This window comes from Lepisosteus platostomus, chromosome 7 (assembly GCF_059453375.1).
Source record: "Lepisosteus platostomus isolate fLepPlt1 chromosome 7, fLepPlt1.hap1, whole genome shotgun sequence".
NCBI classification, from domain to species: Eukaryota; Metazoa; Chordata; class Actinopteri; order Semionotiformes; family Lepisosteidae; genus Lepisosteus; species Lepisosteus platostomus.
The window spans coordinates 5,628,818-5,655,186 of NC_142617.1; the positions used below are offsets into that span (position 1 = coordinate 5,628,818).

General features: G+C 44.7%; 2 protein-coding genes across 4 annotated transcripts in view; one reads left to right on the forward strand and one right to left on the reverse strand.

Annotated features, from left to right (window-relative positions):
- lnx2a (ligand of numb-protein X 2a) overlaps positions 1–5,616 on the reverse strand; it is a 43,662-nt gene extending 38,046 nt beyond the window's left edge. For 2 of the 3 annotated variants that reach the window (XM_088638811.1, XM_088638810.1), the window contains exon 1: positions 5,464–5,616. The gene's annotated coding sequence lies outside the window, so the exon portion shown is untranslated. The remainder of the gene's footprint in view (positions 1–5,463) is intronic. The other variant, XM_088638812.1, reaches the window with a different exon arrangement.
- A 173-nt stretch (positions 5,617–5,789) lies between these two features.
- On the forward strand, positions 5,790–13,443 carry LOC148657988 (protein POLR1D). The gene is made up of 3 exons (XM_088638813.1): positions 5,790–6,049; positions 9,379–9,453; positions 11,614–13,443. Exons 1-3 carry the CDS (start codon positions 6,024–6,026, stop codon positions 11,930–11,932), a joined length of 420 nt encoding a protein of 139 aa, XP_088494939.1. The 5' UTR covers positions 5,790–6,023; the 3' UTR covers positions 11,933–13,443.
- The last annotated feature ends 12,926 nt before the right edge of the window (positions 13,444–26,369 follow it).

A 26,369-nucleotide genomic window follows, 5' to 3' on the forward strand; every position in this document is an offset into this window, starting at 1 on the left:
TCTCTTCATGAATGTCCTCTGTCTCCCTGGTGCAATTTAAAGCCAACATGCTCACAAACATTCCTCCAGGATATCTCCCGGAGATAATTAGGAAAAAAAACACTGCTTTGGAATGAATCCGGACGAGAGCCAGAAATCAAAAGCAGGGCTGAAGAGTCTGAAATACGGAACAGAGGAACGTGCAACAGTGTAAGAGAGTGGTTTTGTACCGAACGCCCCTGAAGCAATGGCAGGCTGACAGGCACGCGCGCACTCTGTCTCCTCCACAGGCCTCACGCGGACTGACAAACTCCCCGGCCGTCTGATTTATTGCAGGCTGTCACGGGACGGCAAATTGCATCTTTTTTTTTGGAGAGGAGAGGGCGGGTAGCAAAAGGACTGCCAGAACTCTGACTTCCTAAAGTGAGACAGAGAGCCCGATCACTGAAAAATTGACTGGCGATGTTTTCAAATGAAGCTGCTAATTGCCCTGTCAATTCAGATAAGGGGCTGTTTTTCCACCAGAGCATGACCTAAGGGCTGGGCTCACCAGTTTAAATAGAACCCGCTTCGCACCGAGATTCCTGACTCTCGGCACCGGAATGAATGAGCAACTAATTCACTGGCTGCCATTACAGGTACAGTCTGGTCAATGAGCTGTGCATACCGTTGCAGGTCTAAGCATCGAGACACCTATTTTAACTAGGTTCACTCACTCGAGTGTCCGAACTACAACTTGCTAACAAGCTGCAGAAGGGCTAAATGTTCAGAACGTTTAAATAATCTGCCTGCAGCTAGGTCTTCCAGCTAAGGGAGGTATGTGGAGCTCTATGGTCGTGCACAAGTGTCAGTTGGGTCCATCAGGGCTGGAGCTCTTGGCTGTCAGTGAAGGAGCAACCCTGTGAACCACATCCCAGACACCTACAGGCTTGCAGTGACGTCACCGGGGGACATGCCTCTCCCCCAATCGGCGCTCACCCTGCCGTGCGTCACTGCAGAGCCTGCGACGTTCCAAAAGACAAGCAGGCCCGGGGTGTCACCCTGCCCATCTGCATTCTCCCTGTGTGGGGAGAGCCTAGGTGTAAAAGATACAATACAATCAGCCATATCAAATAAGGAGGGTATATAATAACAAGCAACCTACAGTTTCACAAATAATCATGTCATATGGGCCGAAGGTATCAAAATTAGCTCAGCGCACCCCATTTTTTCAGCAATTGCTCAGCTGACCATTATCTTGTTACTCCAGGCAGTCCCAAGGGCCAAAAACCCAGGTAGCAAACCAGTTTTACTCATATTTAACAATGACCGGATCATCTGTGGCAAGGTCATTACGCCCGTCTGCTTAGGGGTTGTACAGACAGAAACTGGGGCACGAGGCAGGTTAAAGAGAGCAACACACTGAGGCACAGAACCAGAGAAACTGGAAGGGAGAAGAACAAGGCTGTGTGAGGGCTCCTCCTTTGCAGAGCAGATGACAGATATCTTTGCTGTAAGGTAGTCTGAGCACTGAACAGACCGACTCTCGGATGACTTCTTTCTCCTATAACGGCATTGTAGGCACCCAGACTGTTTCTAAAACTCCCGGTTTTAGAAACTTCTGTCGTATAGTTGTAAAAATACTTTTCTCATATATTTGTGGCATGCAGTTGTGCTATTTGGAGAATGGAGAAAGGAATTTTACTAATATGTAACATTTGCTTAGCTCCCTTTTAGGAAGGGATTCAGTCCAATGTAGGGGCTTTCATTTTATAAGAAGCAGATTCCCCTTTCTCTTTTACAGCAGCTCAGCTGGGGGGCTAAGTTCTGCTAAAGCTTGTTGTCTGTTTTTTTTTTACAGTTACCTAACCGGTAGCATAGAAAAGTGTGTCCAAGAAGACAAGAAAAGCAGCTGCCTTTAAGCGTTGACACTTAAATAATTTGCTTACAAGGCAAGCTGGGGTCAGGACACAACTTTTATATTATAATTCTATGATTATAATTTTACCCATCTTTATTTAAATATCCACACCCCCTATTTTATTACATTAGTGCACTTACTAAAATAATGGGATACCTGATACAAATGAAACCTTGTTTCTGATACTGACAATACCAATGTTTGCCAATGTTTTATCCCCAGTGTCGCAGTAGCATGACTCCCAGAGGTCTGTGGTGACAGGATAAACCTTCCTGTGCATCCAGGCGAACAACAAACATTTCCTTTTCCAAATTTAGCATCTTGCTGTGATTTAACATATCACGCCCCCGGCTGACTGGAAAGCAATATTGGACATTAGCCTACTTACTTAATTTTCAATGATAAGTTTATTTTACTCAAGGGAATTCTTTTAGTTCCAGTCTACATTTTGCACTTTGTCAAAAATCCTTTTCACCATTCATAGTCAACTGTAGAGAAAGGAAGGTATTTTAAACACTTTTTGTTATGATATGGTTTCATTTTTTATGCCGATTCATTGGTCCGTTTCTGTAATATTATGCGTTTCAACTTGCGCTCGGTGACAGCTGCTACCCAACCTCTTGATTAGGACAATAAAGAGGAGCAAAGACACTCAGTGTACTTCGTAATCAATAATCATTAAGTCTAGCCATTTTTCACTTAGTAATTTGATTGCTTTCGCTTTCAGAAGGCAGCCTCTAAGAAATTAATTTAATAGGTTTAATGAAAATGAATAGCTGAATCCTGACTGCAGTCTGATGGGGGAAGAGTAGCACAGTAAACATAAATCTGGCTTCCAGATTCCAGCTATGTGGTTTGCGAGAGACAGCTACCATTAGGGCAATCCGGAGACAAGGAGTCAATCAATCCCACAGCATCAATAACTGATGCAATAAACTGTCTTTAATAGTAACGATGGACATTGATCTTCCAGATACCTTTATCCCCAACAACATATTGAGACAACAGAGGAAAAGCTGTGCTCAATAATGTGCTCTGCAGAAGAATCACAACAGGATCCTGGCTTTACATACTCTCCTAGACATTTTGCATTGTTCTTCTCCTTTCACTCAAGTGCTTTTCCATCTTTTGCAGAAACACACTCCTACGACGATTTTCAATGGAAACTGAACCCAATTTTTGAATAGCTAATAGTTCATCCTGGGAGATCAATGAACTGTAGCATAAAAAGAAGTTTTCTCAACATAAGGGATGTGAATAGAGCACCTGACAAAGGTGTTTAATGATGAAGAGCACCTGACAAAGAGTGACTTAGAACTGACTGGAACGCGTGATACCACTTTCATTGCTATTAGAGATGATTTATTGCACTTCGGACCCCTTTGATGTACCACTGCGTACAGTGGGTCTGTGCAGGAAGCAGGATTACAAGACTCATGTCCTCATTAGCATTCTGAGCCCAGAACACTCTTGTATACGTTCCAGACCTCCAGCCCTCTCTCCTTGCCACCCCCTAGCAGCTCCAATGTCACCTGAGATCTCTTTGACCAGATAAAGCCGATGCAGGGAGCTACCCAGCCCGGCTGTTCAGACGGCCTGCCCTCAAAAAACTGCTCTGCCTTGATCGCTACAGGAGGCTTCAGGTGGAAAGGTCAGTCGAAAAGACACATGTTGGCAAAAGAGAAGTGCTGAGCTCCTAGAGCCAAAGAGCCTGACAAGTGTTCCACTGCTTGGCACAAGGTCACGCTGCAAAAATGCGTTTTGACTCGCACAAACTGGAGAAAAAAAAAAGCATTTGTTCCTCCAGAACAACAACCTATTGTGGAATGTTATGCTTATGGGTAGCAGCGGAGGTTCTTTCGCAGGGTGCTTCTTTGTGATAAAACAGCGTACCACGCCGTCAAAGCTCGGCTGTGACAGCAGCAAGGGCAAAGATTCTGAAATGAAACCAGCCTTGTACATCAACAGCCTGGTTTTCCTGGCTTGTTCTTCCCCTACATTATTGTGCAAGGTTCAACTCTGAGCGGAGTAAAGCAAGACTCAAGACAAACCACCCGGCCCAAGCTTCATGCCAGGCTCTTCAGAGAAACAGGCATGCAGTTTGAATTTAAACACCAGTTTGTGTAAGATCTGTTTTACAACTGTCACACAACCTACAAATTACTTTGCAGCTGTAGCTCGATGCCAGATAACTCCAGCGAGTCTCTCGTTCTCCCAGGGAATCTGTTACTTTTACTCTAAATCCACGCTGCATGTTGGAGGAATCCGGCGGAAATGGTCACTGGGTTTTCGTCTAGTGTTAGTGGACACATGGGGCGTCTGTCCACACGAACAGCCTCCTCACATGCCCACAGCTGCCTGTGCCCATAGAGACCACTGCCCTGCGGACACCAATCTGCCCTCTGCACCCCGAGGCTCCAATCCGACACAAGATGTCTGACCTCTGTCCACGCTCCTCACCACCCTGTAGGACTGCGAGAGACCGCAAACTGCCAGGACTAGGTCGCTAAATCTTTTAACACCACATCAGTGCAACTGTACAGAGCTTGAAATGAAAAATACCATTATATAAGCCAGAACATATATATATATATTGCATCTGGTGCACTGACCTGAAAAGCCTTGGAGTTCAATTCATCTTTTATAGTCTCTGTGCAAGAGCGTGCACACTATACACTGGGAGCACACTATATTTCAGAAAATCTAGGCCACACCGTGTGTAGCATGCAGGCTTGCATTTTACACCTCAGATAAATGACACAATTACCGCACATTGTAAAACACAGACAAATTATGACTGCTATAAGGTGTGCCCAGCGTGTGCTTTTCATGCATCATGAATTTCAAAGAACGCTGATCCTCCGAGCAATTCATTCGCGGCACCAGGCTGCGACTAGACAATGCCGTCGAAGTAGGGAAAGCGAAGTCCACCAACAGTTATTGTTCTCTAGGTGTTGCTTTGTTCACACAAAGTCGTTGTCATTCTCCTTGAAACTCAAGGGGTGCCCCCACCGTGGCTGGATGACAAGCAACCAACGCAGAGGAAAGCGTGCACTGAGTCCGCCGTCTCAGATCTGTCAGCAGGAATGCCAGTGAGGAACCGGGGAATTTGATACAGATGGCGTTTAACATTGAGCACTGAAATCGATATTTCGTCTAAATGTCTTTGTTACCTACTATGTTCGCTGCTCGTTTAAACTATATACTGTACGGCAACAAAGAACTGTACCTCAAATCATGGACACATCTTTGAAAGTGCTCACTGTTCATAGCAGACTGTACAGCTGTTTTCTACGGCTTGTCACCTAAGCGAAGCATCCATCACGTTCACTTAAAGAAAGGGGGGTGTAAGTAACACATGCAGATCATGTATTATCAAATAATATCCGCCTATTGACAAGCAGTACAATTTACACTACACTCCCCAAGAAGAGTACGATGAGACACTTTGAAAAAATTCACGTTTTTTTTTTCTGTCCTCCTGAACAAAGTAACTATTTCGAATCGTGGCGGAGGCGGCGACATTCTTATTTTAAAATTTTAAACGCATGCCGGACGAACAAATGAATACCGCAGTACATTACCTATTACAGCGTGCCCACCACCCCCTCTTCGCCGCCGCCCTTCTGTGAACTCCAGCTCGGACCTGGGACAATTCTGCGGCTCAATCAAAACTCACTTGAGCCACACAGGGCACGACCGCACGGCGGACTGACGCCCTCGCCGCCTACCGGGGGAGGAGAACCGCCCCACCCGCCCTCCTGCCCAGAGCTCACCGGAGAGGGGCGGGGCCGGCGTGATGTCATGGTAGCAGGAAGCTCCCTGCACCCCCTCACAGCGCCTGATTCAAAACACAGCCGCCTCGGTGCTTTGCTAAGCGATCGCTCCCCGGAGCACCGCCTATTCATGGCTGCCGCACCAAGAAGTCGCTTTAAAAAATGATCTGAGCGCCACGTAGGCCAAAGAATGCTTTTCTGCGATCACTCAGTGCGATTTTAGCGCTGGCGACGCAGTACGGCATCTGCGAGGGCACCAATCGCGGAGGGGTCCTACTGGTCCTGGAAGCTCTTGTTTAGGAAGTTGGAGTAGACGGCGTTGAGTGCTGTCGTTTCGTCTCGTCTCGTCTCGGCGTGTGGTATTTGAAATGGAGGAGGATCGAGAGCTGGAGAAGTGAGTACAGCGGTGGAAAATGTCGACAGATTTGAACATTAAATGTTGAAACAGCGTGCTGGTTTCGAAAGAGTTGGAGCCGCGGCCGCTGGTTGTCGGCTGAAGCAGGTATCACTGCGTACTGTGCTGATCACGGCATCAGTACCGCTTCCTTAATGTGCTGTAATTAATGCTTCCAATGACTTTAATATGAATACGAGTAATTCGAAATAATCAAAATCATTAACGAAACACTTAGTGAACTATTGTACTTGCAGTTAGCGCTTTACCATATATCAGTTTGTTTACAATGGAATAAATTACTAGTAATACCACCCGAGAGCTTGTTAATGTTGCGTTCTTCACTTCTTAACACGTTGAATGAACTGGCTGATCTGTTACTGTGTTGTTGATCCTTGCTCATTTTATTATAATACTCTAATAAAATATTTTACTACAGGACTAACCATACCGATCGTCTGAATTTATTAAATACTCACGTTAAAAAAAACGTCCTGTGCATTGCTCAATAATTCAATGAATTTTCTATTACACGTGTAATAGGAGAACATACTAAAAGGTTGAGGTAAGCTGTTAGTAACTATACATGTCTGATATGTATCGCACACTACTATGATCACCGCTCGGAAGCTGGCGAAGATCAGACATTTTTTTACGTTGTCACCTATTATGGGTAAAACCACAGTTTTGTACAACATTAACAGTCAAAACTAATTAGACAGTTTCCATGGAATGAAACTAAGAACAGAAGTTCGTTACAGTCTTAAGAAGTGGAATTTGGAAGATCATTAATGATATGTAACAGATTTTTTTCGAATTATTTTTTCAGCAGTTTTAGTGCATTTGATAAGAGAAGAATGAATTAATATAAAGCTGTAGAGAACGTAGTGTATATGTTCCTGAAAACCCGCTGCTGATGAAGTTTTTTCACTTTAGATCAATGGTGCTTCATATCATGTTTGCTGTACATGCTAGTTTCAATTTGGCATGCAGCTGGGAATAGATTTCTCTTTTTTTTTTAAGAAGGAATGAGTAAATTATATTATTATTCCATATGGCAATCCACCAAAACAAACTTAGAAAAGAACTGCTGACAAGAGCAGATGTAGCTGTCAGAGCACAGATTCTGCATTTCAAAGGGCAAAGATGTCAGGGCAAAAGCTCATTATGAACTTTTCATTGTAAATATAGTCCTTGTTGTGGTTTAGAAATAATTATAATTATAATTATCGCATATTCCTGACTTTTTGGTGTTTATACAGCTCAGTATAAAGTAGTTGACTGCTTGCCAGGCCAGAATGATTTAAGTACTGTAGTTGTTAAATGTTGCCACACTAGATTAAATGACATGTTTTCCTTAAACCTGATTCATAAGTAGGGGTGAGAGAGAATGTCTTGGGACTCCCAGAAGGAAGCTTTGTGTTCTGCTTTTCGGCTGTTTTTGCCACAGCAAGCACTTCATAGGTCAGTCTTGGAATTACAGCCCTCTAGCTTTGTGAAGCAAAATTTCAATTCATAAAACATTTCTACTTGTCAAATTAATTGTTACACATTGATTGCAGTATCGCAGTAAATACGGAATTGTGATTTGCTATTAAACCAGTTTAAATTAGTGTTAGGTGTGAATTTATTCAATGCTTTGACCCGCTGGCCAGTCAGGAGCACCATTCCTGATATTTGACAGTGGCCGTTTGTTTGACACATTTCCTGCTTCTACTCAATGAAAACCTGCCATCCAGCACCTAGTGCGCCATTTTTATTGGTCGAAGTTTAGATTTATTCTGAGAGGCGGCCATTTACACCTGCATGATAAGCTGGAGTGGTCTGGTAACACTGACGCCCTGTACAAGAAAGGTCAGAGCCAACTCTATTTTCTTAGGAGACTCAGGTCCTTTGGTGTGTGTGGAACACTGCTACACATTTTTTATGAATCAGTGGTGGCGGCGGCCATCTTCTACGCTGTGGTGTGCTGGGGCAGCAGCATCATGACAAAAGATGCAAATAGGCTCAATAAACTCATCAAGAAGGCTGGCACTGTGCTGGGGATGAGCCTTGACCCCATGGAGGTGATGGCTGAGAGGAGAATGCTGACCAAGCTCACAGCCATCATGAACAACACCTCTCGTCCTCTTCATGGGACTGTTACTGGGCAGCGGAGCACATTTAGCAATAGACTGCTCCAGCTACGGTGTTCAAGGGAACGTTTCCGCATGTCTTTCCTGTCTTTCCAGCTGTCAGGGTGTATAACGCTGCCTTAGGCTAGGACTGTTAGCCCTTCATTTGCTCCTCTATGTACAGCATGTTTGCTCCATTGTACGTTTTGGACAATCAGTCTGTATAAACCTATGCACATTTTGCACATATTTTATTGTTTTTACAGTGACTATGATCAGCACATTTTGCACACACCTATGAATTTATTTTTATTTATCTTGTTTGTCTTTTGTTTTATAACTATTCTGATGTCTGTTTTGCTTGTCTTGGGCTGGACTGCTGTAACACATCAATTTCCATATGGGATTAATAAAGTATTATCTATCTATCTATTTAGCATTTGTACTAATTCTGCACATTTCAGAATACTTTGCGGTGAAATATAAAATGTTTTGTGGCTGTGCTGGAGTGCAATCGCAATGCTTAAGGGTGGCAGCTCACCTAGCACTGTTCAGCCATAAACTCACCCCCGCTGCCAGTGAGGGCTGTACTGAGGAGGCAGGCTGGGCAGATCCACACTTGGGGCACATTGTGCTGGGGTAGAGGATGACAGCTGCCCAGCAGTTGGTATGCCCTGTCACTGATGGGTGTCATAACAGATGGTGTGAAACAGCTGGCTCAAAACCAGGGTCCTGTATTCAGTTCAGCGTGGTGTCAGATTGCAGCATTGGAGAGAACAAGAGGTCTGTCTTGAATTCAGATTGGCGTACCTTTTATTCATAGCTTTAGCAAAACCCAAAAAATATATTTGCGTGAGACAAAAGCACAGCCTCATTCAGTTTCAGAATCATTTGACAGTTTTATAACCTGCATCTCAAGCTTTAATATTAGAAAAAGAGGTTGATATTGCACCCCCAACAGCTAAATTAAACTTAAATTATCCATCTTAAACTCTGTAAAGCACGTCTTTAGTTATAACATAAATGTTTAACGCTGGCTGTGCAAATTTATAGTTGTTATAACTGGTATTGCTAAAATTCTGTAACACATGTTGATTTGGAGATCCCTGTAACACTTTGCCTACAGTGTCTTTAGAGCTGCTGTCTATAGCAAGGTTGAGCACTCAGTACAGCCTTGCAGTATAAAAGCCTTTTTTATGATTTCTTCCTGAATAGGAGAGCTGTGGATGAGCTTCTCAACGAGGCAAAGCGAGGGAGGATCCGGGCAGAGACTATGGGCCCTGCTGGCTGGTAAGACACACAGACATGTGCCAGTGTGCTGTGCTCTGGGACTTCCCTGCCACAGTTGGCAGGAATAACCTGCCACACCATTTTGACCAATTTTGATCAAATACTCAGTTTTGTCAAAGAAAGAAGTGTTTAAACAGATGGCCATTTTCATAATGTCCCTGTTTAAGGGACTAATAAGGGGGAAGGTGTGTGTTATTGCTCAATGTCCTTTAAATTGTGAGTGACGTTTCTCAGCCCAAAAACACTATTTTATGATGTGTGTGTATATATATATACTGTATATACTATATATACAAATATAAATGCTTTCTGGATCTTTTGACTTTCTGAATTTGTTTTTAACATTTTCATACAATTTTAACATAACCAATTAAAAGTGTTTCTTTGTCTTTATCATCAGTATGCAAACTCTTTTATGTGTCATTAATATACTAACATTCACTAAATCATACAGTATGAAACACGAGCAACACCCATCCTAAGCAGCTGACCTACCCCTTTAGGGCACAGTTGAAATTCCTGAAGTTTAAACCTAATTAGTATTTATTTTTAATGTGTCTTATTGTTTGTGCATTTCTCTGTTATTGCAGGGATAGTCAGGTATTTCTGATTTTACAAACAAAATTGCCCTTCAGCAGATTATGTCCATTAAACTGAGTGTTTACTGTATTACATTCTTTGCATTGTTAGTAACCAGTAGAGCCCTGAATTTCTTCAAGCCAGTTGTGCAAGAAACTGGATGAGACTCTTGGATGAATTAGCTACCCAGCACCCTGAGCAACCTAGCAAGCCAGATGTGGGCTAGATAGATATATTGTATTTTTAACAGCCTGTATTACATAGGAATGCTTATATACAGCATAAACCCTGAACAGTTTATTATAAACCTAGAAATGGTCAGATAATGTTTTCCCATTAGAAAGTTGTCACCTTAGTGAGGTGGTGACATTTTGCACACATGAGCAAAAAAGATAATATAGCTCTTCCAGTGACAGCAGGGATTATGTCAGGGTAGCATGCTTGTCTCTAAAAGATACTTACGGGTCATCTCAAGTATTCTGGCTCGTGTTTTATTTCAGCACACTTGTTATAATACTTTAGTCCATTTTGCAGGTGCAAGCAGAGTTAGGTTTCATGCATGATTACTAGTTATTAATATCTTTCCATGTTACTGTTCCAGCCAAGGTCATTCGATGATTCCAGTTCTTCTTTCCCCACATTAGCTGAAATCCATTTTAAAGAGCTGATATGCTGGTTGCACTAATAGTGACAGATTCACATTGAGATGTTGGTAAACTGAATGGCAGAAAGCAATCGATCGTCTTGATTTGATGATGCAGTCTCTTGGCAGATAGCGGGGACGTCTCAGGAGAGTGATGTTTAGGTATCCTCTGATTTCATGTTTCGACTCTTTCATTAGTAAGAGTGAAATGAGGGAGCTAAATTAACAGAGTGCTGTAGACCTGTTGTGTCCCTGCCCATTGAACAAGACAGACACTGAAGACTCCACATCGCATTGTTTCTGAGTTCTTTTCCTTTGAGCTGGGTTTCTTGCCGCCTCACGGAGATGCAATATTCATGTGTGCTCTCGTGCTAAGAGCACAGCTCATCGACTTGCCGGCTCACGTAACCTGAGCACGGGGAGAGCCTGTCAAAACCAGCAGTCCTTGGGCAGCGATTCTCCCACAGGGTCTCTTCACATATCATGTTCTTTTTTGCCATTTCATCTACATTACTAAAACCTCCTGTGTAGAATGGCCAGCAAAGAAGGCGCATTTCCTCTGCCTGCTTTGATGTCTTCCACTGTCGCTGGTGTGTAATAATTCGAACACTCCCGGAGATTCACTTCACCATGAACAGCGAACAGCCTCTGTAGTTCCATGAGCCTTTTAGATGCTTAAGAATGGTGTTACTGCACTGTAAGTAAAGAGCTGCAACATACATAGTTCCTTAAAATGGGAATGTCTGCTTTTTACAATCTCTTTATCCAATTTGTACATACCTGATGCAGCTGCTTCTGCCAGGTGTCTTGGCCCTGGGTAGCGACACAAGGAAACAAGGAAAAGAAAGTGGGGTGCTGGGGGTGCCCGTTGTGCAATTATCTGTGGTCCCCGGAGTGCTTTTCATGCATTGGTTTTGTGTTTGTTCACTGTTTCCCAGGATGAAGTGTCCCTTAAGAGGCCCCAATAAGAGGTTCCTCCTCAACACCCTCCGGAACACGGTCCCCCTTCGCGGGCTGTCCGAGCGGCGACCAGCAGGGGGCAGTACAGGCCACCAGTCGGCCAGGAACCAGAAGGAAGAAGAAGAAACGCCAAGAAGACGCCACTCTCGTTCAGGCAGGCACACCCAGCGCTACCACAGAGACAGGTCTCGCTCCCCCGTCAGGCATAGCCCACCCGGCCGCCCGCAGAGCCCCAGATCTGCCACCAGCCCCCCTTCCTCCTGTCCTTCTCCACCCTCCAGCACCGCGGCCTTCTAGAAGACCCCCCTTCAGGGCAGCTTTGTGGGCTGAGCAGCTGCAGATAGGGAGCTCCTTCCAAACAGACAGGCCACCTGGTTGCTAGTGATGCCCAGATTGACTGTAGGACATGGACTGCTACAGCTGTGCCAAGGTGTCCCTTGTTTAACAGGTGACGTCGGTGACTTCATAGCCAAATTATTCCAGTTTGTGTGTTGCTGTGTGCAATGTTCCGTGCATAGTTGTGCGTTTTAGTTATTTTAAGAAAATGAGATGAGCGTGTGGTTGTGGTGAGTCTGGTGAATGAGATGCAGGGACATGACGGATGTGACAGATGACTTCTCCGGGCATCTTGGGAGAGATCTCCTGTTGACTTCCTGGTGACGTCAACAGGACAGCCGTCAAACGGCCGTGGGGATGTTCAGTGTGCAGTCTCTTCCGCAGTGGTCAGTCTGCAGTGTCCAGTGGTCAGTGCTCCACGTGACGTGGTGATTGTGCTGTCCTGGCCCAGGGTGACTGTGGAAGAAGGTGACAAGTACAGGACTAAAGGTCCTTTTCTCCGTTTTAGGTTTGGTCACCAACCTTGTTTTCTGAGCCACCGTGCCAGGGGCATGTAGTTGGAGTCCTCTTAGTGAAACTTTCTGGGTTTTTTAAAAACTGCTGTTGCGAGAGACAAGCAGTGAAGCTGAAAAATGCATTGAAAATGAAGTTAATAGGCAAAAGAAATGGAAACGGCAATTATATAGTCACTTAGCAGGGCATTGAGCCATAGGTTTTTACTGGCTGCTCTGGCTTAGAAATACAGCCTGGATGCGTTTATCCGTGTGTCTGTGCCTGCTTGCACTGGACTGGCAGCTTGTCCAGGGTGTCATTCTGCTTTGTACCCTCTGCTTCCAGGAGAGACTCCATGAATGTTGCCACAAATAAGCAGGTTTCTCATGCTGGATGAATGGATTCCGTTCAAAGGTTTTCAGACAACTTACTGCTTCATACAGATGCCAAGTTTGAGTCACGCAGGAGGTCTCACTTTGAGAGCTCCAAGCCGGTTAAACCTCACCTTTACCTTCTTGTTGGGAATGCCCAAGGAATTGGACTTTTCTGGGAATTCATTTTATACTTCCACTTTATTGCTCAAACATCGTTCAGGGATGTTTTGAATGTTTCTTTTCTGATAGTAGTGAGATGCATTTCCAATCGGAGAATGATTTTACTGTCTGAATATCAAAAGAAGCTGCATCTATCCTCGGATGCTTTGATGTGGTAGTGCAGTATCTGTATGAATTTAACACTGCTGAAAATGTGAATTAAATAAGCAATGTTTTATTCATTTTCTTTACTTTGTTTTATTTCATTAAGTGATCCATAGTATTGGGTAACTTAAACTATTGCACTTGTTCCCTCTTAAAACGACTGTTAAAAATAGCTGAATCCACTTGTCTGTGGATTACATAACTACTCTGTAATAAGAGCTTTTTAAAAAAGCTTGTTGTAACATTTCGCTGACTTCTTTAATAAAACAAATAGAAAAGGAATATATTAAGGTGTATTATTTTCTTTATGCATGTCCATTGGAATCCTGTACTTAAACTGATTGTTGGGATTGAAGACTTTTCTTTAAACCACACTGGAGCCCTGTTCTGTATCTATGTCGGCCTTATTGGGGTGCCTGTTTAAGATGGGGGGGGGGGGGGTGTTCAGAGGGTGCTAAAGGTGTTTTTTTTTTAATTTAGGTACTGATCGTGAGACTTGCATGTGGTTTGAATGCTGTTGGAAAATGAATGAATTTTGGGGTCATCAACAGCATGAAGCTTGTTTTCTCAACCATGTTGTGAAACCCCAGTAGTTTCTTTAGTGGGGTTGTGTTAATCCCAGGTTTGCACTTATCGAGAAGAAAATCTTTTTTTGTGTGCCAAATTTGAAGCAGAATTTGCTCTACTTTGTGTAAAACACTGAGTGAATTCCAGCCAATCTTTCAAAACAAAAATACAAGAGGGCACTGGCCTTCCCAATTAGCTCTGAAAATATCTTGCACACTGGCAAAGTTGTAAAATCAGAACTTTAAATAATCTTATCGGCTGCCCTTTGCATTCTAGCCATTTACTGTAGTAATGCTAATGTCTAAAGGACCAAACTGGTATTTAAATTGCAACATACAGTGAAAACTCCTGTCTAGTTTCTGGGATTGCCTTGAATGTGCTATTCACACTGTCTTGTGTCTTTTGAGCTGGATGTCATTCCTATTAAAATGTAATCACTTCCATTTGCAGAAACAAGCATTTAGTTAAGTATGAAATTAAGAAGTGCACCATTAGAATCCACCCAATGAAATGTGTCAAGTACTGTTTAATTAGTTTTAATAATTTAGGGGAACCTTCAAAAGCAAGCTTAAATTTACATGTCCCCAGCTCAGTGGTTGTTATGCGTTAAAAAGCCATGATGTGATGTTAATTTGGTTAATTGACAATGCTTTTGATCATTAAAAGCGAGAATTTCTATTAGGTTCTCTGAACAGAAGCGCTTTTTTTAAAGTAATTTACAAAGGCTTAAATGTTCTTTTATACATGTACATAAAGTAAGAGTTGACAGCAGGGTTAAGGATTTACAATGAACATTTGCCTTCGAGGTTTCTGTGGTGGATCTTGTGTTATTCTTGATCTGTGCTACAGCCTACGTGGGTGAAGATATTGGCTCACTCAGCAATTCTTTCACAGTTTTTTAAGATGTGACCTAGCCTGTATAATTTCAAGAAAGGGTCTGCTATGACTTTCAAGATAAGGGGCATCCTTGGCTCTGGCTTGTTACAGAATCATATGGGACTCTGAATACACAAGCAGAGTATTCCAGTGGGTAATTAAATAAAACAGATGCTTAGTACAAAACTGAATGGAAGACACGCCAAAATTTTAAATAAGTGCACACATTTTCATTTAAGCAATAAGATAATCAAGAGTGGTGTGAGTGAGATTTCCGCAGTTCAGTTTCCTGAGGATTAAACCCATGCCTGGGAACTTTTATTTACAGACTTTTTTTTAATGCAGAATTATTTAGGTGAATTGTGTGGGAATACCTTTGGAAAATAATTATATTGAACCTTCAAAAAGTGATCTGAACATTTCCTCAGATGCCCAAGAACTTGTATCGATTTGTAGGGGTAGCGATTCTGAAGTACTGAAATAGTGCAAAAGCTTTAAATGAAGTACAACACACACACACAGCGGATTGTGAGACAACAGCTGTAGAAGAGAATGGTTTGTTAATATTTTCTGTAATACCACAGTGGGCCTCCATGCTCTCTTGTGTGCCCATGTGTCTTGTGACAGGCTTGCTGTATGAGCACAGTCTCTCGTTAGAGCAGGGAGAGAGGAGGTGCTCTCGCTCCCCATGAATAAAATTCCTGGCTTTATTATCGCGCATTTTGTTGTGTGCAGTTGCTACAAAGTTGCACAATGCACATGAAATCTCTCCCGAAAACGTGTTAACAAAGAGGGGTTTGTAGGTTTTTCAGATCAGTAGGATAAAGCTGCCAGAGGGGAGCTTTTCCTGAAGACAAAGCTTTTTCTCTCTATTTGTCCAGCAGCCCTGCTTTAGAGGAGGAATTGCTGTTCATCCTTTTTAAAATGCCTCTTAATGATGTAACTTTATCCCTATTCTAGACAGCAGCAGCACACATTATTACCTTAAACAGGGTTTAATGAATGGGATATCTGGTCATGTGCTCAAAAGGGTTGTAAAGTTTCTCTCCAGAAATGTGATTTATTAGCACAGATGCAAGAAGAAATGTCAGTCTGAATTCTCTTCAGGAGTAAAGGAAATTAATTTGATTAAATGATGAGTACAAAATACAGTACAAAAATTGTATTCTCTCAAAATCTCAGTTGAATATGTCATTCTGCTTTTATGTGATTGCTGCTTTGAGGGGGAACTCTGAAACCATTGCCCTGTGATGTAATAATAAATATGCATGTATGTTAGAGAACAATGGAAAATGTTCAGCCTGCATGAACGTCATGGAAAACAAACAGCCTCATTTACAAAACCATCCTATCCGATCCTATTGAGACTGTAGCTGAATTGCTTGTGTGTAAAAGAGTGGCCTTGGGCTTCTATTTTACCATCGTGCAGTGGAACTCCATTGTGAGTGGACAAGACTGCAGTACAGAGCTGCACCACCATCCAGAAAATCAACATCAGAAGTTGGACTGGGAACAATAGTATCAATGCACACCAGCTGGTCTGGGATTCCTGATCCCACAAGAAAAACTCAGCAAATGAACTGGGAATACTGCATTATACCAGTATGCATCAACCCAACTTGGACAGCATTAACACTAGGCATCTGGACTAGGAATCTGCTCAGTCCAAGAGACTGAATTGAACAGCTAGTGACACTACCAACACTTCTGACAGTCAACACCCACAAATCAGACTGGCACTCTGGACACTGTACCCTGTAAAAGGGCCCAGTAACTGCACCCAGTCCTCCACTCTGACACACCGTGAGAGGAAGAACAGAGAAAAAGAGCACTTCAAAGAACATCTGAAAATTAACTCGGGGACAGGCTTTATTCAGTATTGAATTTTCATTCTTTCTGTATTCTCAAGAGATCGGCGGCGGCCTGCCCTGAAGGGAGGGACACTGTCCTGGAACAAGACAACAGAAGACCACTGCTCTTTTGTGCAACGGCTGCCATAAACAAGCCACCAAATAAATGACTGGGTTTTAGTTTCATGACACGCTACTGCCATTGCGTGGGGATAGGCATGGCATTTAGGCCTTGAAAGTAACATCCATGAGAAAGGCGCTTCCTTCAACACAAAACAGGCTGCCGCCTTCAAAGCCACTGGGAGTGTCCGCTCTGAATCGGCTTTAGCACTTCAATGTGCGTCGCTCTTGGATAAAGCCCCAGGAGCAGGTGATCGCCACAGTGGAGTCCTCCTCTTTCAGAGCTCTGAGCCAGTGTGAAGAAGAGGAGGAGGAGGATTCGCAGGGGTCTGATGAAATGGAAGAATGTCAGCTGCAAACAGCACCTAGACAACCCCCCCCCCCCCCCCCAGACCACAGCCCTGCGCCCGCCACTGGCGCAGAGGAGAGAGAGCCGTACAAAAGAAGCTGAAGAGAAAGTACAGAGAAGGGAAAAAGCCGAGGGGAAAGCATCTGCCCCGAGAGGGAAGGAAGTCCATCTCGAGGATGAAACGGTTTCCGTCCTGGAGCCTGGCGATTGTTCTGCACAGAAGGGTGAACTATAACCCCGCCCTGCTCCCGCCTGGCGATGCCGCGGCTCGGGGACAGGCTGGGTGGTCCTCAGGCCACGGCGCCGGCGGAGACGGGCCTGCTACCCATCGGGGCTGCAGCTGAGACCCCCGTGACCTGCCCCCTGCGCAGTCTGCAGCCGCGAGCCCTGCACAGTGCAGTCCTTGCGGCTCTGTTTACGGGATTACATAAATAAGCCATTAGGCATGTAAATCTTCAAGACAGGGAAATAATGCTGGTCTTTTAACACTTTAACTGGAGGGAGCTAATACAGTAGTGGAAGAGGGGGGGAAAAAAAACACAAAAAGATGGACAAAATCAGCCAGTGCACGCGAGCCCGCTGCGGAGCACACACAGACCAGAGTATAAGCCCATGCCCCTCGCGTCTATGGCAACAAGTGAGAACCAGAAGCAATGGGACGTTATCTCAGCATCCCATCGGCAATGCTCAGGCAGGACCAGGGGGTGCTCTTTCAATTAAAAAAAAAAAACAATATTTGAAGAGCAAACAAAAATGGTGATCATGAACTTGAGTCAATATAATTGACAAAGGAGAGGTTCTCTGTTCCTGCTCCTGCGTGGGGAGAAGCCCGGACAAACTGCTCCCACTCCCCAAACTGCAGGACTTATGCGTCGGGACCCCCCACTCCCCGCAGACTGTGGCACAGCAGTCCCAGAAGCCCAGTCGAGGAGATCAGAGTTTGCCGGTGCCCGGCGGACTGCTTGTATATCAGCTCGTCTCTGAAATAAAATGGGAAGATTTTGCTAGTGAGAGTGGCTTTGCTTTTATTCTGTTAGGTGGGGAAAATTAACTTGATGTGGGAGCCACGCATTTAAATTAACTTCTGTTGTCACAGAGGATGACAAACGCTTGAAATCCAGTGGAGCATTGGTTTGAAGCACATACTGTAGAATTATTGGGACATTATTCGGTAAGTCATTGCGTAATGCTCATGGTTTTGGTGATGTGAAAAAACCCCGACTAAAAACCTTATGATTTCATCCAACTTGCCGTATAGAAACTGAGGGGGGAATGGGCACACTCATTAATACATGTCATATGATAGCATGCTGAAAAGGCAAGTCTGTCATGGTGCAGACAGCAGCTGTTGTTATGTTGAACAAAATGGATACAAATGGGCATTATTTTAAAATGAAATGCTTAATTTCAGGCCTAACAAGCACACTGTCCTCCCTGTAACCCGGTGTCACAGGAGGCTTGGGCTCCAGTAGAGGGCTTGATTACACAGGAACCTGTTTCTCTGGTCTGGGCCTACAAAACTGACAAGCGAAATGGCAATGTTTGAGTTACTATGGCAATCGCAAAATAGGAAGGCCTTTTCTTCTTCGCTCATCTCTGCATGTAGCCACAGGCTCCTCCTGAATAGCCTGCATCTGCAAAAAGTTTTAACACGCTACTCAGATAAAGAAAGGGACCCAAAAATGATCAGTGACCCGTTTCAAAAAAATGTAGCAAATTTTACACTCAAGAACCAGGGAGCAGGGCCATTTTGCACAGGTTACGTCATAATGCGAACAAAAAAGGATAAAAGCCTGATAGAGCCCATTGCTGTCAAATATTGAGGGGAAAAAACAGAAGTGACAGCTTTAATGCAGATGTAAGGAGAAAAGTCAGAGATGTGTCAGAAAGTTGCTGCTGAATGAACAGCAGAAAAAAATTCAAACAAAACAGGGGGACAAAAGTCCCCCAAATAAACAATGCAATCCATAGAGATTTGGGAAGAAAAGAAGATATTCGGTTATGAAAATCTTTAAAAACCTTTGATGCATATGCAAATGCCTCAAGTGCCCTCATTTATCACTCGGTGTTTAAACTTCCATCAATATGATATGAAGGGAAAACACCACACAGAGACCAATACAAAGGACTCTGCATTTATATTGAACTGGGTTTTCATAGGAAACCTGAAAGTTCTGGAGACGGGCAGTGTACAACACGCAATTGTAGCATTATGGTCTTCAATAGCAGAGTAATAATTGCAATGTAATGCAGCTATCTTCTAGAACAATGTAATTTACTTTTTACTGGAAATATTACTGCTTTCTTTAAAGTGAGATCTGTGAACATTTAAAAGCACCTTTATCGATAACTGTCTTCAGATTTCGTGACTTAATTTCGAATCAGTAGTGGAACCCCACAGTCCTGAATAACACAGAAGATACAAGTTTGTGATGCCCTGCATGACAGCCTCTCCTGCAGAACCAGAAGGTGTTTGATAGCGTTGTCTTACCAGGAGCTCTGTCCTCTACACTGGGGGCCCATGATTTCTCACGATTGTGCAGCCGGCACGTTTTGAACTTTGGGAAAACCACAGCTCCGTTCAAAGCTCTGAGCTCCAGGGCTTTCCTTTCCTGGGTGTCCAGCATTGTGATGCCTGTATGATGTGAAAATGTGCAGGACTGTCAGGAATGAAGTGCCACAGGAGGAGCCAGAGGGAGGAAAAGACAAGGGTCCCAGAGCTACATCCATCATTCTGCACTAGGGTCCCCAAAACTGCCACTGCCACTCTCAGCGAGCAATTGAATCCATTTTGATTAATTAGCCATCCCCAGCTGAGGGCAATAATGAGAGACAAAGGGTATTAAAAGTGGCAAATAATTGGAACTTCAAGTTACAGGACCGAATCTGCACAATCATTTGTTTTTTCTTTAACTCCAACAAAAAGGAATACAATCGCTGCATTCTGTACATCTCTCCATGGAATGCTAGTATCTACAGTATTTTCTGAGACTGTGCTAGGGGAACAATTAAGAAAAGGGAATAAACCCTGCACACACATCTGAAGAATCAACCTTTAAAATCTGAAAGTATTGCCAACCACTTGCTCTTGGACAAAAGCAGGGACGAAAAGAGTCTCCCATTAACATAAAAAATATAATTCTTCTCCCTGGTAGCAGAGGCTAAAATGATGTCAAAGATCAAAGTGTCATTAAGGTATGCTTGAGTTCTTCTGTAACTCCCTGAAAATGGATAAAAGAGGAGTGCTTTTTAAATGCAACGAAAAAAGCATAAAATGCCACAATTTTAAGTGGCATGACCACAGAGTCAAAGTTTGCAGGTTTAAAGAGCGATTCTGCCTTTTTAAAGACAGAAAAATAAAGGCGCAAAGACAATACAGCACACATTCTTTGACTTGTTCTGTTTGAGAGTGTTTGGGTGTGAATAAAAAACAGACACAAAAGGGAACAAAAGTAGTACCTTATCTAAGGTCATTCACACTCTCTCTTCCAAATACTTTGAACATCTTGTCAATGGGGACCGCAGAGCTGCCAAATTCTAAGCATTCTGTCACATTTGTGTACAAACCACTTAAAAGTTCTGCAAAAAGCTTTGTGACCTGGGCTGAGTCTTTTATTTGGGTTCAAAATGCACGACACAGCCATTGTGCGGCAGGGCCTTCATTAAATTCATTGATTTGACCTGTGATTTTAAAGACCAAAAGTCCGATGAAATGGAAAAATGGTGTCACCCATACAAAATCTCATACAAAGTGTTTTAGGCCTTCTTAACCCATGAAGCATTGCGGAGAAGGACTCTTTTGAGTTCCTTGACGTCTGAGCCTTTGTTTGAGCAAAAAGAGAAAAAAAAGCTGCAAGATTCGGAAGATCTCTTTTTCTGAACCATAGCAAATGTATTCACATTGCAGTTTTGACAATACATCGTTTGGTACTAAAAACCTGAATGCATGCAAGCCTGCGTATGAATCTAGATAGAAATATTAAAAAATAAATATTCCTCTGTTCTGTAAGAATACTCATTTAAACGTCACAAGCAAACCTTAATGTGGGTGTTAATATCGATTTACAATCATATAGGCCCTGTTGAATTCTGTGACAGCTCAGCAAGAGAGTATATATATTTAGAGACAGTAAAAGCTGTCAAGTCTACACAATGAGACTGAACTAGCTGACCAGGCCAGTGGGATTTAAATAAACAAAGAAGGGACAACGTTAAAAAGTGATTTTCTATTTTTGAGGGCAAGTAATAAAAAGTGAGGGGAAATCATATCAGTTGAGTTACTCTCTTTCTTTCCTTGCTCCTTTCCACAATATCTACCTCCTGACTTCTATTATTTGTGACTTACCCTTTCAGATTCCCCTGAACTAAATCTTCTGATTAATCTAATCAAAAAGGCAAATCGGTGTAGGAAAATGGACGATAAATGACCAGACTAAAACTAAAAAGAATCGAAGGAATATCTTCCACCTTTTTTTAAAAGGTAAAATATCCTTCTCAAGCGGCCCATTGCCATGAGCAACACAACAATCGGTAATATTGCAAGCAAAAGAATCTCTTTCTATAGAGTCCATTAAAAATGTATGTATGCAAATCAGAGGAGCTCAATCTTGGGATTATCATGAACTCTGACACTGCCCACTGCTGACACATTTACTGTTGCACAATGAATACTTTATGGCTGCTGTATGGATGTACACACTAAGGGAAAACCAATATTTGGACCACATTAGGAGAAATGGTTTGAAGAGATTGGGTGGTCCATTCCCGTGGGCTAATTCTTCCCAGATCAAATGGTTTAATTTCTAATGAGCCTAATGTTAGCAAATCTAGTGGAAAAGATACATTGCAAAGTCAGAATGAATGAAATCCCCCACACTGTGTGATACCTATTAAAAGGCAGCCAAAAGAGGAACTTGTGGGGAAAAGAAATCCATTGCATTGTTGTGGGGCTTGATTCTCATTCAGAACCCAGCCTGCAGCTCCCTGCTCTGCTTCTGCAGGCGGCAGCCCCCAGGAGCTGTCTCCGTGTGAAACACTTTTTAAAAGCCATTCAGGGATTCTCGAGCGGCATAAAGGCGCATTTCTATAAGATTGCAGGACGTCCGGCGCCAGAGAGTTGAACCTGTGTGGGTCCATACGAACCTCTGAGACTCGGTTTTCGAGTTTAGCCGTGGAAGGAAGTCCACGCGCGGGCCTAGAGCAGGAAGGCAGGCGAGCCCCTCTTCCAGCGCGCGGGGACGTCCCCCTTTGGCCCGCGTGGGGCGGGTTGTTTAACTGCGAAACCAGGCGCCCACTCGCTGCTGCCGGGGAACAATGTCGGGGCGGCAGGCGACCGCGAGGAAGCAGCTGTGAGCTGTCCAGAGGCTCAGGCGGAGAGAAGAGAGCGACACGGAGAGGTCACGGAGCAGTTAACCTGAGGGCTCGTGCGAATTCAGAAAGTCCTCCCTCAGAGCCTCGGGCCTGTCGGCTTTTTCTTCTTTATCAGAGAGGAGATGGGCCGGAGGAGGGCTGGACAAAGATATGTGGGAGATAGATAAGCTATAATGTCACAGCCTCCTCCCCCTCTTCTCCACACTCCTTGTTCCTCCTCCCTTTGAAGGGGCCTGCGGGCCGATCAGGGGCTTTACCAGGGGGGAGGTTAGAGGATGGTCACTGGCTCATGTCTGGTGGACACAGGGCCTGGGGCCCGGGAGGGGGTGGGTGACCACAGAGAGGCTGTTTCCCCCTGCTCATCAGGCTCGTCAGGTGTGCCGGTGACACTGCCCCTGCGCTGGCTGTGCTGGGGGTAACAGCTAATGTACCCTAGCCCCATTGTCACCCATAGCACACTCCACATGTGACGTCTGGCTCTGTGGCTCTGAGAGGGAGCCGGCAAAATAAGAGGATGAGGATCTGCAAGGGGGTAGTGAGGAAGAAGCTGGTGTTAGAAATGAAAGAAGACTGAAGAAAAAAAAAACGCCCACTTTGATAGAAGAACATCATTCAAATGGGCCCATTGATACACAGCAAGGCCCCGCGCTGACCAGGTTTAACAGGTCCCGTGAGTCCAGTCCGGTCCGCCCCTGTCCAGTGCAAGAATAGAGCAGCATGACTTGTCGGACACCTGGGTCGGACCCCAAAATTGACGGTAAGAAACAGCCGGTCCGAAGGGTTTTTATGTTGCCACAGAAACGCATGCTAGGCACACAGGTGTAAATTCAAATTCAAACAGCTTCATTGGCATGACCAAGAAATTACAGTGTTGCCAAAGCATATACATTCAAGACAACATCCTCATACATTCACAATACAAATACATCACAGGACATTTACATACAACATACAACACGTAGAACATTATTGAGAGACAGCTTCGCTGTTCCTCAGGCTGGGAAAGGAGATCACACACTGTATTATTATTACTGAGAGACAGGCTCGCTGTCTGTTCCTCAGGCTGAGACAGGAGATCAGGTACTGGGTACTGCCAGCTCAATTGAGTTCCCTCTCCTTTCTCCCTCTAGGATGTAGGGTAGGCGAATCTGAGAGTAAATAAGAAATCTAACCATATCCCTAATCATAAGCCCTAACCTAGTCAAAAATACAGCTCTAACCATGCATTCATCCTGAAATCTCCCTGGGTACTTAGTAGTAACTCCTCAACCAAGCAGGGCACTGTGAGCAGGAGCCAGCCTGGAGGTATGAATGTGGATAAGCCCATTACCTGGCTTTCATGCAATGGTCTAAGGTGCATTAGGCTAGTGGATTCATCAATGTGGAGGCCAGTGGAGGCCCTTAACCCTGCTTAATCCGCTTTAATGCCAGTGGCTTTGGGCCAGAGGGGTGTGGCGAGCTCTGTCAGGATGGCTCGGAGTGGCGCCCCAGCGGCCGCAGTGCGCCGTGCGGCCTGGCCCATCTGCTACGGCCTGCTGCCCGCGCGCCGCACGCCCACTAATCCGCTCCTTCACCTGACCCGTCCCGCCCCCGCGGGGCACCCCTGACACAGCAGGACTCTGCCGGGCAGCTCCGGGGACCCACAAATCCCTTTACGGTACCTTTATTCGAGCGCCAGGATTCAAGTCAATAAAACGAGAAAGATTTCCTCTCAGCAGTTTGTCTTTCCTACCCCCATAAAGAGAGAAACTCACCCAAATACACCCCTAGTTACAGGGTCCCTGCTGTAACCTGATATAGAGTAATAGCTATCACTATCAACAGTGGGGAATTGTGAAACTGGCACTGAGGCCTGGCCAGCCCTGATGTAAACTATTTTCCCAAACCTAACTTGGTCCATAACCTGTGTGTTTCATCACATTCTACTGTAGTAAGTGCCTGAATGACAGGAGGCCTTTTAACCCGGAAGCATAAAGCAGAGCAGACCTTGTTTTCATCCTTTTTTACATTCAGGAGAACACCCTGCTTTTTCCTTCCCTCCTGCAGGTAATATTTCCCCTGGTGTAACTGGAACCTGTGCCCTGTCCCCGCGGTGCCTAGCCTGACTCCGTGATGAGATGATCAGACTTGTGTCCATTCCCTGTTTACAGCGAGAAGCGCAGATCTCACTCTCTCAGGCTCACACGCATGCCTGTGCTTATTTTCTCATGCCTCTGAGCCTCACGCCCACAGCTCCTGCAGCCTCGGGGGGCTCAGAGAAACAGCTGCTCTGTTACGCAATACAAAGACCTGTGTTGGCCACCCTGCACTGTAACTGTTCCTGCAGCGATCGCTGTGCCCATGTCGGACTGCCTCCCACCCCTGCGCCACTGCCAGAACCCTCCGATCTGCAATAACTGCAGCAACAGCTCTATCACGCTGCACCTTCACTGAACAACAGGACTCAGAGGGCTCTTGATTCTGGTTTCAAAACCGAAAGCAAAACCAGGGAAATTTTACAACACTCACAGATGATTTCTGAAGTCTAAACTAACGCACGAATCCTGAGGAAGCCCACAGGCCTCCATGGCTTGGCACTTCATTGCCTGCCAAATGTGATGATTAATGCCCGGCATTAAACTACTTCAGTTCCAAATTAGCAAGACTAAGGATTTAAACTTCCAAGACGGGCAAGTGCACAATGCAACTGCGCAGCAGAATGGGATCTTCCGCCGCAGAGACAAAGTGTTATTTTATTTTCCAGCCTTGGTGATGGAGGGCAGCGAGTGACACACTAACAGCGCAAGATCTCTCAGCGTTCAGAGAGAGAGGTGCTGGCCAAGACACCCAGCGGAGAAGGCAGAAGGGCCTGTCCTGTCTGTTGTGGGGAGTGAAGGGGCTGATCTCTTCCTCTCCTCACCCGCCTCTCAATGGCTCTCTCTGGAGGTGAAGTATCATTAGTCAACACTGAGCTAAATAGAGTGAGCAGGATGCACCCATGCTTCACCGGGTGTGCTTCCATTGTTCATTGTAATTGAGGCAGAAACAACTTGTGTCTGAAGTTAAAACCGGCTCACGATAATTAAACAAGAAATTTTATTGGAAAATCGCAGGAATTGTCCGTGGAGCCAATGGCAGTTTCCATAATTTAGTTGGTTTGGTGAAAGAGGACAACAGCACAAAACTACAGCTGTTTTAAAAGTTACAGATCAGTGCACTGACAGACATGCGTATCTGTGGCCAAGCAGGTTAATCTTTTCTTACAGCACTTACACATAACTTCCACCATATCACGAAAAGTGAACTAACGCAGGTGTTTGATTTGAGTGTTTGAACACAGAGAACATTTTTTAAAGTTTTCTGCCAGTCCGCATTTATAGCGGCAAGAATGAAAACTGTCCTTTCCACTAGAGCATCGTTGAACATGAGACCGGTTCTAAAAGAGAGGAGGCCATACGGCCCATCTATCCTGTTTGTAGCTTATTGTCGGTAGCTTATTGATCCTGGAATCTCTCCTAGCTGTTTTTCTTCAAAGAACCAGGGTACTCTTTTCAGCAACATGGCTAGGTCAGGTGTTCCACACTCCTACAACTCTTTGAGTAAAGAAGAGTCTCCCGCTCCCTGGTGTCAATGCACTTTCCACTTGTCTGCTTGGGCGCTGTGGTGGCCTTGCAGTGCCAGGCGGCGCCCCGCAGACGACGCACCCTGGAGCTGTGGGGCTGTGTGCGCGGAGCGATTGAGCGAGCGGGCAGGGGCAGGGGCAGGGGATCTCCCCTGTGGAGGCTCAAAGCGACACACACAGGCTGCGCCACGCGGGAGCCACGCCGAGGGAGACCCAGGACCCCGGAGAGCGCCGTCCCGCGCATGACAGGGCGTGCTCCACACGTCCCAGCCAGGAACACCTCTGTAATCAATCATGGGAATTTGACTGGCCATACAGTGACGACGCAATAAAGCTTTCATGCTTGTCTCCAGTAACATTATTTACTTTAAGACTTCACCTAATTAAGAAGAGGTTCCCACCAGCAACATCAGAGCTCCTCACCACCTCTTTCATTACTGCCCCCTTTCTTCTCCTTTAATTAGTATTGAGGGCC